General features: G+C 40.1%; 1 protein-coding gene across 4 annotated transcripts in view; it reads left to right on the forward strand.

Moving 5' to 3' along the window:
* SNAP29 (synaptosome associated protein 29) overlaps window positions 1-11,926 on the forward strand; it is a 35,576-nt gene extending 23,650 nt beyond the window's left edge. For all 4 annotated transcript variants that reach the window (XM_073559141.1, XM_073559139.1, XM_073559138.1 and 1 more), the window contains exon 6: window positions 8,846-11,926. In XM_073559141.1, coding sequence (XP_073415242.1) covers window positions 8,846-9,006 — 161 coding nt within the window. In that variant the 3' untranslated portion in view covers window positions 9,007-11,926. The remainder of the gene's footprint in view (window positions 1-8,845) is intronic.
* Window positions 11,927-16,955: the final 5,029 nt, after the last annotated feature.

A 16,955-nucleotide genomic window follows, 5' to 3' on the forward strand; every position in this document is an offset into this window, starting at 1 on the left:
CTTCATATGGTCATAGATTGCCATGTGTCACTGCTGCATTGCAGCCTAATGCTAGTGAATGGGGGCCACATTGTGACACTACCACAAGCATTGCATAAAAAGCTAGAACTGGTTGGAGATATTGCGACTTGTTTGTCCCGGTTGTTGTATCTTGAGGGTTGCAATGTAATCCCATTCCCTTGGATGACCCATATTGTGACTAACGTCACTGTGTAGCCCAAGCCTTAATGTCAGCTCTTTATACTGCTAGACACCATGATAAGGCATATTGGCAACATTAAAAACTGAACATTATAAAGTACTATTCTTATACGGAAGCATTGATGCTAATGTGTCCAGAATTGTGTGTCTATGAGCAGATTTTCTATCACTCCCTTGCTCTATACTCCAGCTTTTCATGAGACTTAAGGTACTGTCACACTTAGCGATATCGCTAGCAATATCGCTATAACTTGTGACGTTATAGCGATATTGCTAGCGATATCGCTGTGTGTGATACTTACCTACGTCGCGCGAGAACGTCCAGGACTGTTGCTCGTCGTCAGCTTCCTGCGGCGCTTCCTGTGGAGAGACAAGCGAAAAGCGTGGAGCTGGGCGGGAGGACGTCAGGATCGCCTAGTGTGACAGGTAAGTAGCGACCCCCGACCCCTGCGATGTCGCTGGTGAGATCTGCCTGTGTGGCAGCTCACTAGCGACCACTTAGCGATGTACCAGCGATCCTGACCGCGTCATATCGCTGGTTGGGATCGCTGGTGCATCGCTAAGTGTTGACAGTACCTTTAGTCTACTGACACATCTGATTATCACCAATGCGTTTTGCTGCAATCTATGTAGACAATGCAGGAAGGTTGTGCACCTCTGATATGCTGACTCTCGAGGAGGATGTTGTAAAATGAAGAAGAAAATTATTTCTGTTCTACATAGATACTTTAAACATAACACTAGATAATGGATCACTCGATTCTCAACTTTTTTTTCTTCTTTGGTCAAAAGATAATGCCTGCGTCTCACCATCTGTAGTGGAAGTCCTGGCTCAAATTATAAAATCTTTTCCTTTTCTTGCTTCCGGGAACCCAGTATCATAGTACAAAAAAAAAAAAAAATGTAAATTATGTTTGCAAACCTGAAATTACGCTAGCCAAGGAAAGGAGCATGCAGCATATGATTAATTGTATGAGAACTGCTCATCAACAACTAGGGATGCCTCACAGCTGAGCTCCATCTCAGAGAAGCTCTACTCTAGTGGACACACAAGTTATACATTTTGCACACTTTTTCATCGCTCCATTGGGGGCAGATGCATTTGATCATGATCTATACAGTACTATGCAAAAGTTTAAGGCAGATGTGGGGAAAATGCTGGAACGTGAAAAAAAAAAAATGCTTTTGTAAATAGAAGTGTTTAATAGTTTAGTTTATTTCAGTTAACAAAATGCAAAATGAATGAAAAAGAAATCCTAAGTTAAATCAATATTTGGTGTGACCACCCTTTACTTTTAAATAGTAGGTGCCATCAAAAAAAGTTAATAAAGTAAAATATGAAAAGTGTACACATTGCAAAAGAGGATGAAGTTTAGAATCCTAGTGTGGAGCCATTTTGTTGGTGACTGCAATGTGATACTGAGATGTGAAAAGTGTCAATAAGGACTGCTGGCAGTGCTGATTCTGTTAGTTGGTGCTGCTCTCCGTGTTACCATGTAATATGTGACACTGCTCTTTCCGCTTCTATGGGAGCAGTGATGTAATGTGATGGGCATTAGATGCACCCCCCCAGGGGCTGTGGAGTCGGTAAGGCAAACCTCCGACGACTCAATTTCCCAGACTTCATGACTCTGACTCCACAGCCCTGCCTACCACTGAGCAATGTACATGAAGTGTAGCATAGATTCATCTCCACTAAAAGCCCAGATCCTTAGATCAGGAACAGAACAGACATTTATAGGACATTTCATAACTTTCTCAAATTCTTATGAAAACATTTACATCACATCCTGCACTGAACTCAATTTATGAGTCTGAGTCAGTCCATTTTATTCCGACTCTGCTAAAATGGACACAGACTCCACAGCGCTGCTGGCATTAGATGCACTCTGGGGAGTACCAGGCATGATAAGCGTTAGATGCAGGTCTCTGCACAACCCATCATCACCACCACCCCCTTTCTGTACATGGCCCCATATAAGTAGCAGCAACCCTCCAACATGCACCCCTATAAAGTAACATCACCCATCATTATATGCCCCCAAAATACACTCAGACTATATATATATCTATTATAAATTTCTAAATCCACACCGCTCTGTTGTGCAGCCCCTTAGACCTCTTAGGATCTCAACACAAGCATCATCTCCTCTTCAGCAGCCATTGCACAACACTGGACTGGAGGAAGCCCCTCCCTTTCTGTGACATCCCTTTCACACGGGAGCAAACCTATTCTAGATGCTGCCCTCGCAGCACATCTACGGGCTTAAAGAAAAAAAAAAAAAAGCATCGATCTCCCACAGCTATGACTTGGACAGCCCAGGGGGTGCTGGAGGCAGCCAAAGTGTAGGAAATGCGGTCGGAGAGCGACCACAGTCAAAGTATAGGGGCTGCTGTACATTTTAGATGTATGTTGGACTCAGACACGGACCAGCAATGGCAGCTCCAAGTGGCTGACAATAAATGAATAAATGAAGTTAGAGCAATATATTTAATTTTGTATTATAAAGAATTTATTATATAATCAATAATTAATACAGAAACAAATTGCAGCACCTTCCCTTTTAAACCCACATCAATTCTTCTACGTACGCTTACAGTTTTTAAAGGAACTCTGCAGGGAGATTGTTCCTAAAATTTTGGAGAACTAACCTCAGATCTTTTATTGTAGACTAGTGCAAATCCTTATGTCTCATCATGTAATCGCAGTCACTCAGTGGTGTTGAGGTCGGGGCTCTCTAGGTTCATATAATCACTTCTAGGACTCATTGTTCTTCCTTACACTGAAGATACTTCTTAATGACCTTGTGATGTATGTTTAGGGCCACTGTCCTTTGGCTTAAAATTTCTTTTGCCGATCAGATGCCTCCTTATGTGGTATTGCATGATGGATAAGTGGCTAACTGTATTTCTCAGAATTAAGGACAGCATTAATCCTAACCAACTATTTGCTGAAATGCATCTTTAAAACTTGTTATGAACCTCCCCCATGATTTACTGTTGCCTGCAGACTTCATTTTAGTGATCTCCAGGCCTTCAACAAACAACTTTACCTTTTGTTACAGCAAAATACTTCACAATTTGACCAGTCTAGAGCACCTGCTGATATTTTTCTGCCCCCACCCTTCAAATTCCTATGTTTTTGTGCATAGTTGAGTCACTTTACCTTGTTTACGTGTTGCAGATATGAGTTTTTGCTTCAATTCTTCAATGAGGACCATTTCTGGACAGACTTCAGACTACAAATTTATTTAAAATTCGTTTATTAACCAAGAAAGAGAAACCACATGTACATTTATGCATACACCAAAATAATACACATGCATTTTGCCAAAATAATTCTAAGTGAATAGCAATTCACACATTAAATTGTTTATACAATTTAGTTTCACAGGTGTGAGTTATTGCTTAGATAATGAATTATTAAACAGGTGAACAGAAGCATTGTTAAGCTCTATATCTTTGGTAGTGCTTTTGTGATATGTGCTTTCAATCTAAGTAAACTACAACCTAACACGCTGCCTAGTACATTATATAATATTAAAAAAAATTATGTGATGCCATAAATACATCTCGATAGATTTCAACTATAACAGTCACGGTGGTACCGAGCCTCCACTCCCCGATATAGTGAGATGAGAGGAATTCCAGCTATCCCAGATTTTATCAAATTTCCCCATACAGCCCCTGTTTTGATAGTGTTCGCTCATATGGGATGACCAAGTTTACCAGATTAATCCAGGCTCTGAGAGGGGCTTGACCCTCCCATCCAACGTAACGCCAGCACCTTCCTAGCCAAGAAAAGTGTTTTGCATAGAAAGATCCTAACATAGTGTCCCCAATTCTCCTCATCTAGCACCCCGAATAAACAAACTGATGGACTAAGAGGAACAGGAATTTGCACTAAGCATGTTAGCTGTGATGTTACTTCAGACCAGTATAAAAGGACAATGGGGCATCCCCACACCATATGTACAAAGTTTGCTTCCATTATATGACACCTCAAACATTCTGCGGATTGGAGACGACCCATCCTGAAAAGTCGTGATGGAGTTAGATATGACTGGTGTAAGATATATATAATTGAGTCATTCTATTATTGATAGATGGAGATACTTTAGTTGGAGATTCAAGAATCTCCTCCCACTTTCCCCTAATTGTCGTTATAGCAGAGTCAGTTCCTGCCGACAACATGTACGTGTAAAGAGTAGAGATAAGGCCCTGAGGGCCTTGGGATTTAAGGATTCCTATTAAAGGGAGAGATGAGATGGGTTGGGTCGTACTTGAATACCGTAAATGCGAATAGACAGCTGATCTGAGTTGAAGATAACAGAAGAATTGGGATCTAGGGACATTATATTTAAGTTGGATTTGTTCAAAAGATATTATCTTCATATAGGTCTTTTATTAAAGAAACACCATGTGAGATCCAAAAGCCAGCAGACGGGTGGTGGTTCAACAGTACCGGGAAATAGTTATTGTTCCATAGTGGCATTTCAGGAATGATGCCCTCACTTTTTTTGATCTGTCTCCAGACCGACATCGCTAAACAGAGTAGAGGTAACAATCGGGGGGGCAATAAGCTTCTGTTTCTAAAAAAAAACCTAATGGACAGTTAATTTCTGCAGCATGAATGAGATGATCCGAGTTAGGTAGATTATTTTCCGGCATCCATTTACTCAAAGCTTTAATTTGTCCTGCCAGATAGTATAAATAAAAATCTGGCAGTGCCGCTCCCCCCATGTGTCTAGACCTCTGTAGAGTGGATAATTTAAGTTTGGGTCTATATTTCCCCCATATAAAGGACGTGGTCATTGAGTTCAGATTAGTGAAGATGAATTTAGGAACCAGCACCACACTATGCTGGAGGGAGTAACTACTGTAAGTTTGGGAAGTAGAATCATTTTAATTAGATTAATACGGCCAGCAACAGATAGCGGAAGTTTACTCCATGAGGCGAATTTCTTTGACCAATTCCAGTAATGGGAAGATATTAAGTTGTAGGTCAAGATCACTGCTTTTAGATTTATTAATTCCTAAATATTTAAAGTGAGACATTACGGGCAAAGGGGACAGAGCTAAGATGGGTCGCAGGGCCATGAGAGAGGGGCAAGAGAGCGGACTTGTTGTTCCAGTTAATATATAGGCCGGAGTATTCACTAAATTTATCTATGGTAGTAATCACATGTGGCAACGTCTTGTCCGTTTTATCCATAAACACCACCATGTCGTCAGCGTATAAACCAATAGTATCTAGACGATCTGCTATTTTTATACCTCTAATATTCGGAGAGGTCGTCATACGTATTGCTAGCACTTTTATAGCGAGGGCAAAGAGGGCCGGGGAGAGGGGGCGCAACCCTGGCGCGTTCCCCTAGAAAGAGAAAAGGATTCTGATATGGAGTTATTTATAACTATATGAGCTTTAGGTTTTGCGTATATTACACCAATCCATTTTTGGAATTTAGCACCAAAGCCATATCTTTGTAAACATGCAAATAAGAATGGCCATTCAAGGGAATCGAAGGCTTTAGTTGCGTCCATCGATGCCAGGGCCCAGTTATTATCCGGTACCAGGGAGCTATATTGAATCACTGACTGGACCCTCATGATATTTGTGTATAAGATCTAATATTACTGAGTTTAATCTAGTGGCCAGAATCTTAGTGAAAATTTTATAATCTACATTTACCAGTGATATGGGGCGGTAAGATCCACAATCAAGGGGGTCCTTCCCTTTCTTTAGTGATATTTGCTTCATAAAAGGAGTCAGGTAAGCGGTCCCCCCTCAAGATCCCTTAAAATACTTTTAGAAGAAGTGGTGCCAGAATATCTTGATATTTTCTATACATATGAAAAGGGAACCCATCTGGTCCAGGGGCCATAGCCATCATAGCATTTTTAATTTCCTCTATAGTAAAATCAGCGTCCAAGAAGGCCCGCTGGGTAGCATCCAGTGTGGGGAATTCTATATCTGATAGGTAATTTAGGCATTGTGGAGTATCAAGACCACTTGTTGAATTGTATAATACTCATAAAAACCAGGGCTGTGGAGTCGGAGTCGTGGAGTCGGAGTCGGAGCTCATTTTGTTGGAGTCGGTATAAAATGGACCGACTCCGACTCCTAAAATATATAATAAATTGGGTACAGTAATTCAATGCAGGATGTGCTGAATATTTTTTCATAGGAGTTTGGGAAAGTTATGAAATGTCCTATAAATGGCTGTTATATTCCTGATCTAAGGCTACATTCACACACAGCGTTTTTCCTGTGTTTTTTGAGGATACGTTTTTCAGCTGCAAAAGCTGATCATCTTTTTAAAAAACTGCATCACCTGAAAGGTTTTTGAGCTCATAGATAATGTTTTCAATAGCAAAAGCAGATTAGAAATCTGCTCTATCTATCCATTTATCCATATCTGTCTATCCATATCGTATCTGTACCAAAAAGAATGAAAACCGGGTAGTACACCAATATATATTCTGTTCTATCTAAACATCTTGATTATTGGATCATAAAAATGATTAAATGTCTGAGGTTCACATTGTACTACAATAAATTTTTCACTTAAATATAAGCAATATGTGTGGGAGTCGGAGTCGGTGTAAGGGAAATTGAGGAGTCGGAGTCGCAGGTTTGGCTTACCGACTCCACAGCCCTGATAAAAACAGTGAAGTATATCTTCAGTTGATGTCACTGTTGAATAATTATCCAATGTTCGGATCTGGAGTATGGTGTTAGATGTGTTATGCTGACGCACCAGAAAAGCCAAGAATTTACCTGCCTGATTCCCTAGTTCAAAATAGGATTGCCAAGTAAAAAATAATTTGCGCTTAGACTCGGTGTCCATGTGCTGAGTATATGGGAAGTCAGCCATACCACTCTATTCTCATTAGTCTGGTTAGATAGATATGCTGCTTCAGAGTCTTTAAGTCGTTGTTCCATCTCGTCATCTTCCTTTGAGGTCATCTTTTTAATATAAGAGATCGTAGAGGACAAACATCCTCTCAAATATGCCTTGAGGGCATCCCAAAACAGATTAGTATCCTGGGGTTCAGGGTGAGACGAGATGAAACAATCTAATTAGTCTATAGTTCTGTCTTTAGAGACTATCAATTTCAGCCAAAATGGATTTAGTTTCCAAAAAGTATTGTTTTGATCTGCCAAAATTAAGTCTAAGTATAATCAGGCTATGATCTGAAGTTCTTAGACTACAAATTTTAGATATGGGTTGCTTCATTTCCTGGTTGCTGACAGTTCTTGGCTGATGGCATTGCTGGACAACATCCGATAAATTATTTTTTTTTTTTTTTTTTTTTTTTTTTTATAATATAAAGGGCATTAAGCAGGATGTACCTTTCATATGCTGCACTAAGTTTCCTTTGCCAACTCTTGTCTTGTCTCTATGGTCCTCAACGTTACCCATTTCTTGTTGTCCACTCTTTTGAGAAACAGTCAAATTCCCACCCATTATGCCGTACCATCAAGGAGGCATCTAATTTGACTTGAAATTTATATTACAGCAGGTCAACGCCTCCAAATGTACAGCTAATATCGATAAGGAGAATCTTTAGCGTAAAACCGCTCCCCAATCCCAAAGAGCCCTGATCACTGAGTTTGTCAGGGATTGCATGAAAATCTGTGGTTAGTTCTCCAAGAGTTTCAAACAACCTCCCTGCTGAGTTTCTTCAAAAACTGCAAGTTTATCTAGAAAAAATTGTGCTGACTGCAAAGATTGGTCACACCAAATATTGATATGATTTAGATATCTTATATTCATTCACTTTCATTCTTTTAATTGATAAGAATAAGCCATTAACGCTACTTTTTTAAAATCAAATCATTTTTATTGAAAAACTTCAAATGCAAATGTTCCATCTTTCAAATAACATAAATTAGATAATTTCATAGTATAAAACATAAAGTAACTCCACTTTAATTCCCTAACTCGCCTTAAACCCAAATCCCAACATTCCAGAAAGGACCATTTTCAGAGGAGTTCTAGATTAACGGAGTATAAAATTCGTAGAAGGGGGGAGAAGAAGGAAAAAAATGGGAGCAAAAATATAGTCCTCATCAGAAAAACCCTTTAACATGGATACTTCATCCAAATTGGCATTATGCCATAGTGGTGTGCATTTGGTGAATCCCTTAAAGGGAACCTCTTGCCAGGTTTGACAGATATGGGATAACTTCCACCACCTTTCAGGGCTGATAGACAGCATTCTAAAATGCTGTCTATCTGCCCTCAACCCGACCTGAATAATAGCTTTTATTATATTCACCTGCGGGGCAGTCCGGTCCCAGGGGCGTCCCTCGTCTTGGTTCGGCGGCGTCCTCCATGCTTTGAGTGGATGCGCGTTCCTATGTCAACTACACATTCTCTACGGCATCGCTCGCCTGCATAGGCGTACTTTTCTTTTGACTAAAACACCATATGTGTGTGTTTGTACTGGAAAGTGGGAGAACATTCAAAACATCTAAGCAATGTTTTTTTATTTTGCTAATTCATATTAATACTTACAACAACAATGTTATTGTATATTACCAATTGGACCAGTACAACAGTGTTGACAAGTAGGAGAATAAAAACATTAAATCTAATCTTAAATTAGTCAATTTAACATGTTCCTTCTTTTACAGATGACATGTCTTCAGGCTTGGGTCGTCTTAAAAATCTAGCCCTTGGTTTGCAGACTGAGATTGATGACCAGGATGAAATTATTGGCCGCTTGACAGGAAAAGTGGATAATCTGGACTTGAATATCAAGACTACGGACAAAAAGATCCGGGATGAGCTGTGAAAAATTATGGAAGTTTCCAGCAACAATAGTCCTCTCCTGTTTTACACTGTTCCTACATTTTATTGAACAAGCCATCACAAGCGTCTCACATTTTATATTGCTCGTTTTGAGCATTTCATATGTCTGTATGCCAGGGATTATCATACTTCACACTACTTTCAATTACTATAAATGTAGGATCAATATATGGGGTAACAGGAGAAAAAAGTGAGATTTCCCAAAACAGTTCACGCAAAAGATTGAGTAACTGTGAGACTACAGTTACATTGTGCTGATCTAGATTTACAGCTTATTACCAATCCTGCTAACCGTCATTGTAGTTAGTTGACAGAGAAAGCATCACTTTCCTTTAATGAAGTAGCTCTTCCTACATGAGATTACTGGCATTACCTGCTATAGAGATGACACTCCATTAATTGCATGTCAACAAAATCAGTAACTCCAGGTTTCAGCTCTGAAGCCTGCAGAATCTGCAAATGGAGCTTTGGTTCATAATACACGAAGGATCCGTAAAAAATAAGTAATGCATTATGGGCCCAAGGTTAATCGAGTTTAAAATGATGTTTAATAGAGTTGGTGTGAATCGATTTACAGGACCCCGATCCAAACAAGAGCCAGGGATGGTGGCAGGTAAGAGGCAGTTATCAAGGCTCCTGTATGATGGCCACAGTTGGATGCCATGGCTGATGGCCCGAGTCCTGTGAACTGCTTTGCATCAACTCTAGTGGTGAGTTTATACCACTTTAGTGAACAATGGTGAAAACTATAGTATAAAAAAAAAAAAATTGTCAAATCCGTCACCTCTCTGGTGACCTCTCCTAGTGGTTTTTTTTTCGCTGCAGTGATCATGTGCCGCAGATCCACTTGAGCGCTGCAGCCGGTCACTGGTCTCCGCTGTAATGCCTGTATTAATGAGGTTAGACCACTGGTGTCCGTGACTGTGAGTGTACATAGATGCAATAATAAACTAAACCTATACTGGCAGAGACCACCTAGGAGGTTTAACAGCTCCCTATATAGCTTGTTATACTAATGTTTGTGGCCAGCTTAACCACTGACGCAAATATAATCGAATAATAAATTTTCTTAGCTTCCTGCTGACATGTAATTTCTACTTTCATTGCCTTTTATTTATTCTTTGCTCATTTTCTAAAGTTATACTGTGAATATTTTCTGTCCTTTTGTCTCTATTTATAGAGTTAATACAATCTTGTGCTCTCAGAAACACATTGCTTCCTAAAGTCCTAACTGCTGGGGGCAGTGCGCTTCTGATTGACAGCAGCATCGATGCTCTTCTTGCCCCAACTGTGCACTCCCACTGATACGGAGTATGAGGCAGCTTTGCCTTTGCAGCACCGAAAGCACAGTGGTAGTGAAGCTGGCCAGGATTAGGGTGCTTTCTCATTGTGTTTAGGCACCTGTTTGGTGGCTCCATTGGGGCTGACATCTGAACTCCTGCGAAATGGGTTTTGAACGCATGTGTCGACTGGTCTATAGGCTATAATGGTGGCAACAGAGTGAACATGCCCTCTGCCATGTATCATTTTCTGGCGTGTATACTTACTGGAGGCGGACACTCAAACGTAGTAGATGTAGGTTCTGGGTGTCCGCCTCCAGTAGGGGTATTCACCCATGTCTGCACCATTATAGTCTTTTGCCCTGTCGGCACATACATCCGAATCACATTTTGGTTCAGACATAAGCCCCGACGGGGCCACTGAGTGCAATGTGAAAATGCTCAGCAGCCAATGGTGCACGCCAGTGATCCTGACCTGCTTCTGTGAATTGCTTACAAGCTCAATAGGAAAGAGCTTGTAAGCACTGCCCGTATTTGTCAACCATTGCTAGACAATAGTAATGGCAAGTTAATGTAAAAAAAAGAAAAAAATTGGTAAATGTGGCAAAATTTTAATTGCAAAGTTGCTTGTTTTTAAATACTTTGCATGTTTACCCATCTTAGAAAATTGGAACGACCCTATAATGTTGAGCTTTTTCACATTTTATTAATATATAGAAAGCTAGTCTGTAAGGCATCATGGAAGATGTCCCTGTTAAAACCTTTTTCCAGTCGCTGCTTACCGAAAGTATTTGCACATCTTGTATAGTGTTAGTATAGTATTGTGTATGTGATTGTATGTGCTTCATTAATGCAACTGCAGAAATGTCACAATCCTCACATGAGGATTTACATTAAAGGGAATGTATTATCAGAAAATAACCTATTTTAATCTTTTTTTTTTTGTTTGTTTGTTTGTTTGTTTTTCCCCATGTCACAAACTATTAAAAGAGAAATCTTTCAATTTTCACCCTGGCCACTGGAGCTCTTCTAGACTCTACATTTCCTATTCTTGCAAGACCTCCACATGTATATTACTAGCAATAAACTCACTCAGACATTATCGTTTTGTATAGAAGCATCTAATGAGCATGTGCAGAGGTCATTGTAAAGGGAAGTTGTGCTATCACATAGCGTGATTGGTGTGTAATCTGCTGGATATAGATTTGTTAATTTAACCCTTCCACTGATGTTAGACTTCTGAAAACTGTTCCCAAAAGAACAAAATGTGAAACGTCAAGACTTCTTGTTTTTTAATTTTTAATCTACATTGTATATGTAGATTTTTAGTATTGATCATTTTTTGTTGATACATTCCTTTTTTTAAATGAACTGTAACAAATGAGAAAATGGGGTAAATGATGGGTAACGTCACATTCAACTAAAGATGTCTGATAAAAAAGTGCCTAAAACCAATAAGGCGGGCCATAAGACCATGAAAGCCTTTGTTAGTTAATTCATTGATTTAAGTTATGAATATTCTTGTGATGTGCATAAAAAAAATAACTTGCTGATTTTGAGTGCTTTTATGTTGTATGTTGCAAAAATATATACACCTGCTTTTTTTTTGGTTGCCATTGGAAACTGACTTAATGTTTGACTCCTACCATCCGCTGTCAAATACAACCTACAGTAATTTTTGTACTACAAGACGCACTGAATCATAATATGTGCCCAAAATCTTAATGCAGTAAATTATGGAAAATGTAATTCATCAAATTGGGGGTCTTTCTTACAGTTCAAATTCAGCTTTCCGGTAGGGCTGGACCAGGGTGACAGGAGGTGTTCGGAGGTGTGACGCTGTGAGTCTCATCCCTGGGTGGTAAAGGGTGCAAAGAGATGTTCGGCAGTGTGGGGGCTTCGCCGACAATTTGGGGAAAATCCGGATTTCCTGCACTTCTATGGTTTCAATGTGGTGGACTTTGGGGGAAATGGCCGCCGGAGGCTGCGCTTGAAAACCAGCAAAATGGTTATACAATGTAGCACTTCGAGGACTTCACTTTACTTCCTATTTTTGGTCCCTTTTTTTTTTTTTTGTGGGTAGAATAGAGGGTATGAAATCGACATATTGGATCAATAGAATTAATTGGGTAATATTTTAAGGTCCCCTACACTGGCCGATAATCTGTCGTGATCTAACACTAGCAACCTATTGACAAATTGTTCAATTTCTCAACCCATTCACATTAGACAATGTGTCCAAAAACATTTATTCCATTGTTCATGAAATTAGTTACCGCAAGCAAATAAAAAAAAAAAAAAATCTGGTTCAACTTTTAAAAATTGCATTATGTAAATGCAGATTGTTCGCACATTAACCGATTTGAACAACAAAGAGGATTCCTGTTTAAAATAGGATTCTCTGTGTGAACAATAGTCAATGAAACAATGAAAATTCAATTATTTAATTCACGATTCTTTTCCTGTATAAACGTTTCTTACATTGTTTGCTAGCCATGAGTTACAATCTCATATTGTTATCTGGTCATTTTTAGACAAACTCTGCAATTTACGTGCCCGCTCTGCACTGGTCTGCGGCTTAGAAGGGCACATGAGTTATGTCTCATCGAGCACTGTGAGGTCTGCAAGAAGGACAAAACTAATGCAGGCTGCAATATGTCATATGCACGAACACACTCGCCTACATTGGCCAGTCTGTCACACATGTACATCACAGACCTGAAAATACTCATCTAAGGCCTGTTTCACACTTCCGTTTTTGTGTCCGCCAAACGGATCCGTTTCCGTTTTTTTGACGGAAACTGATGCAAACGGATCCGTTTTTTTGACGGATCCGCGGTAACCACTAATGCAAGTCTATGGGACAAAAAAAACGGATCCTGCAAAAAAATGGCGGATCCGTTTTTTTACGGAAACCAACGGATTTTGACGGATTTGAAAAAACGGAAGTGTGATCCAGGCCTAAATGGTTTTTGTTTGTTTTGTTTTTTTCCCCCAGAAGGGTGATTGTTTAGGAGCCATATACTTCATTTTCTGAAAGAACTTGGGGAAAGGTTTTCTCTGTATGCAGCTGACTCAAACCTAGTTTTCTCTTGAAGATAAATGTTGCCTTGAAGGACTTCTCGCCAATTCCTATAGATTTTCAGTTTCAAAGGTTTTTTTTTTATTATTTTAGTTTTAATAGCTTAAAAGTTTGTTGTTTTTTTTTTCTTTTGCTCCTTAGTACCTCATCCTTACTGGAGTATGTTTGAGACTTGTTTTGATAAATTTTTTTACTATGTTTCACAAAAAACCTTATTGGGGTAGAGATTTTAAAAATAGTCCTAAGTGTCATGACCACCACCCACTCGCTGCACATGGCACTCACTCAGATTCAACTGGTAATGGGGACTCACTCTTCCACTCACCTATTGTAATAGACTGACAAGGCGCTAAGTGCCTTCACTTAAAGTTCTCACATCCACACTTTTTGCTGGCACGACCTGCTATTTTCATAGTGCAGGGCCGCCATCAGGGCATTACTGCCCTTACTGCTTTATGGGGCCCGCAAGTCCGGGGCCCCGCTCTTGTGCTTCTGCTGATCGGGCCCCATTGTGCACTAAAACACTGTGCACACGTTGGCACTGGGGCCCGGAGCCTTTTTGGAGCTGTCCACGGCCATCTTGCCTCGTCTGCTGCGCAGCTCCTGCTTGGCTGTAACTAGAATTTATGAGCTCCTGGCAGGTCCTGACTATAGCCCATACAGTCTAGCTGCTTCACTGCTGAAGACACAACACCCTGGGAACTACTGAGGTAAGTATAAAAAACGTTCTTGGTTTTTTTTGTTTTTTTTTTAAATGGGTGAGATTGGGGGGGGAGTGAGACTGCAGATGAAGTGGGGGTGATGGGGACTGCAAGTGATGATGTGGAGGTGATGGGGACTGCAAATGATGTGGAGGTGATGGGGACTGCAAATGAAGTGAGCAAGTGACTGGGACAGCAATTGAATTGAATGTGGGGAGGCAAAATAATGATGCATTTTGAGGGTGGGGGAGTAAATGATGTGTTGAATGTGGGGAAGAGCAGTTGATGATGAATAGAGGGTGGGAATGAGAAGACATGACAATGAATTGGGGCAGAAGGGGCATGTAGTTATAATGAATCGGGGTAAGGGTTAGAGCGAGAGGTACATAGTGGAGGCGTTGAGGATAAAGTGACTGGTAATGAATTGGGGAAAGAGTACAGGTGCTAATTAATTTGTATATTAAATGGGGAAAGTGGCTATGTATAGATAGAGGGGCACAGTGGCGGATTAGAATTTATATTTGGAATGGTGGGTTGCATAATAACCAATTATTTATTCCTTCATGACCCAGCCTATTTTGACCTTAATGACCTGGCCATTTTTTGCAATTCTGACCAGTGTCCCTTTATGAGGTAATAACTCTGGAACGCATCCTAGCGATTCTGAGACTGTTTTTTCGTGACATATTGGGCTTCATGTTAGTGGTAAATTTAGCTCAATAATTTTTGCGTTTATTTGTGAAAAAATCAGAAATTTGGCGAAAATTTTGAATCTTTATTCCATTAAACCAGAGAGTTATGTGACACAAAATAGTTACTAAATAACATTTACCACATGTCTACTTTACATCAGCACAATTTTGGAAACAATTTTTTTTTTTTGTTAGGAAGTTATAAGGGTTAAAAGTTGACCAGCGATTTCTCATTTTTACAACACAGAAAATACCCAAAAGTGACACCATTCTAAAAACTGCACCCCTCAAGCTACTCAAAACTACATTCTAGAAGATTATTAACCCTTCAGGTGCTTCACAGGAACTAAAGCAACGAAGGAAAAAATGGACATTTTAATTTTTCCAACATAAATTTTCTTTTAGCATCATTTTTTTTTTTTTTCATTTTTACATGGGTAACAGGATAAAATGGATCCTAAAATTTGTTGGGCAATTTCTCCTGAGTACACCGATACCTCATATGTGGTCATAAACCACTGTTTGGGCGCACAGCAGGGCTCAGAAGGGAAGGAGCGCCTTTGACTTTGTGACTGGAAAATATGCTGGAATATTTAGCGCTTGCTATGTCGCGTTTGGAGAGTTGCTGTGTGTCTAAACATTGGAGCTCCCCCACAACAAGTGACTCCATTTTGGAAACTAGACCCCCCCCCCCAAGGAACTTACCTAGATGCATAGTCATCACTTTGAACCCCCAGGTGCTTCACAAATTGATCCTAAAAAAAAAAAGTGTTTTTTTTTTTTTTTTTTCACAAAAATTATCTTTTAGCCTCAGTTTTTTCATTTTCACATGGGCAACAGGATAAAATGGATCCTAAAATTTGTTGGGCAATTTCTCCTGAGCACACCAATACCTCATATGTGGTCATAAACTACTGTTTGGGAGCACCATTTGACTTTTTGAATGGAAAATTAGCTCCAATCGTTATCGGACACCATGTTGCGTTTGGAGAGCCCCTGTGTGCCTAAACATTGGAGCTCCCCCACAAGTGACACCATTTTGGAAACTAGACCCCTTAAGGAACTTATCTAGATGTGTAGTGAGCACTTTGATCCCCCAGGTGCTTCACAGAAGTTTATAACGCAGAGCCGTGAAAATAAATTTTTTATTTTCACAAGGGTAACAGGAGAAATTGGACCCCAAAAGTTGTTGTACAGTTGTTCCTGAGCACGCTGGTACCCCATATAAGGGGGGAACCACTGTCGGGGGCTCAGCACGGAAGTAGTGACATTTTGAAATGCTGACTTGGATAGCATGGTCTGCGGACGTCATGTTACATTTGCAGAGCCCCTGTGTGCCTAAACAGTAGAAACCCCCCACATGTGACCTCATTTTGGAAACTAGACCCCCCCAAGGAACTTATCTAGATGTGTGGTGACCACTTTGAACCCCCAAGTGCTTCCCAGAAGTTTATAACGCAGAGCCGTGAAAAAAAAAAAAACATTTTCTTTCCTCAAAAAAATGATTTTTAGCCCGCAATTTTTTTTTTTTTTCACAAGGGCAGAAGGATAAATTGGACCCCAAAAGTTGTCCAGTTTGTCCTGAGTACGCTGATATCCCATATGTGGGGGATGACCATTGTATGGGCACATGTCAGGGCTCGGAAGGGAAGTAGTGACATTTTGAAATGCTGACTTTGATGAAATTGTCTGCGGGCATCATGTTACATTTGCAGAGCCCTTGATGTACCTAAACTGTGGAAACCCCCCCACAAGTGACCCTATTTTGGAAACTAGACCCCATAAGGAACTTGCCTAGATGGGGGTTCAAGGTGCTCACCACACAAGTGCTTCACAGAAGATTATAACGCAGAGCCATGAAAATAAAAAATCATTTTTTTTCCTCAAAAAATGATTTTTTAGCTCGCAATTTTTTATGTTCACAAGGGTAACAGGAGAAATTGGACCCCAAAAGTTGTTCAGTTTGTCCTGAGTACGTTGGTACCCCATATGTGGGGGGAACCATTGTTTGGGCACACGTCAGGGCTCGGAATGGAAGTGACGTTTTGAAATACAGACTTTGATGGAATAGTCTGCGGTCATTACATTTGCAGAGCCCCTGATGTGCCTAAACAGTGGAAACCCCCCACAAGTGACCCCATTTTGGAAACTAGACCTTCCAAGGAACTTATGTAGAT

Source organism: Dendrobates tinctorius, unplaced genomic scaffold (assembly GCF_039654945.1).
Source record: "Dendrobates tinctorius isolate UK_male_01 unplaced genomic scaffold, ASM3965494v1 ptg000265l, whole genome shotgun sequence".
In the NCBI taxonomy this organism is placed as follows: Eukaryota; Metazoa; Chordata; class Amphibia; order Anura; family Dendrobatidae; genus Dendrobates; species Dendrobates tinctorius.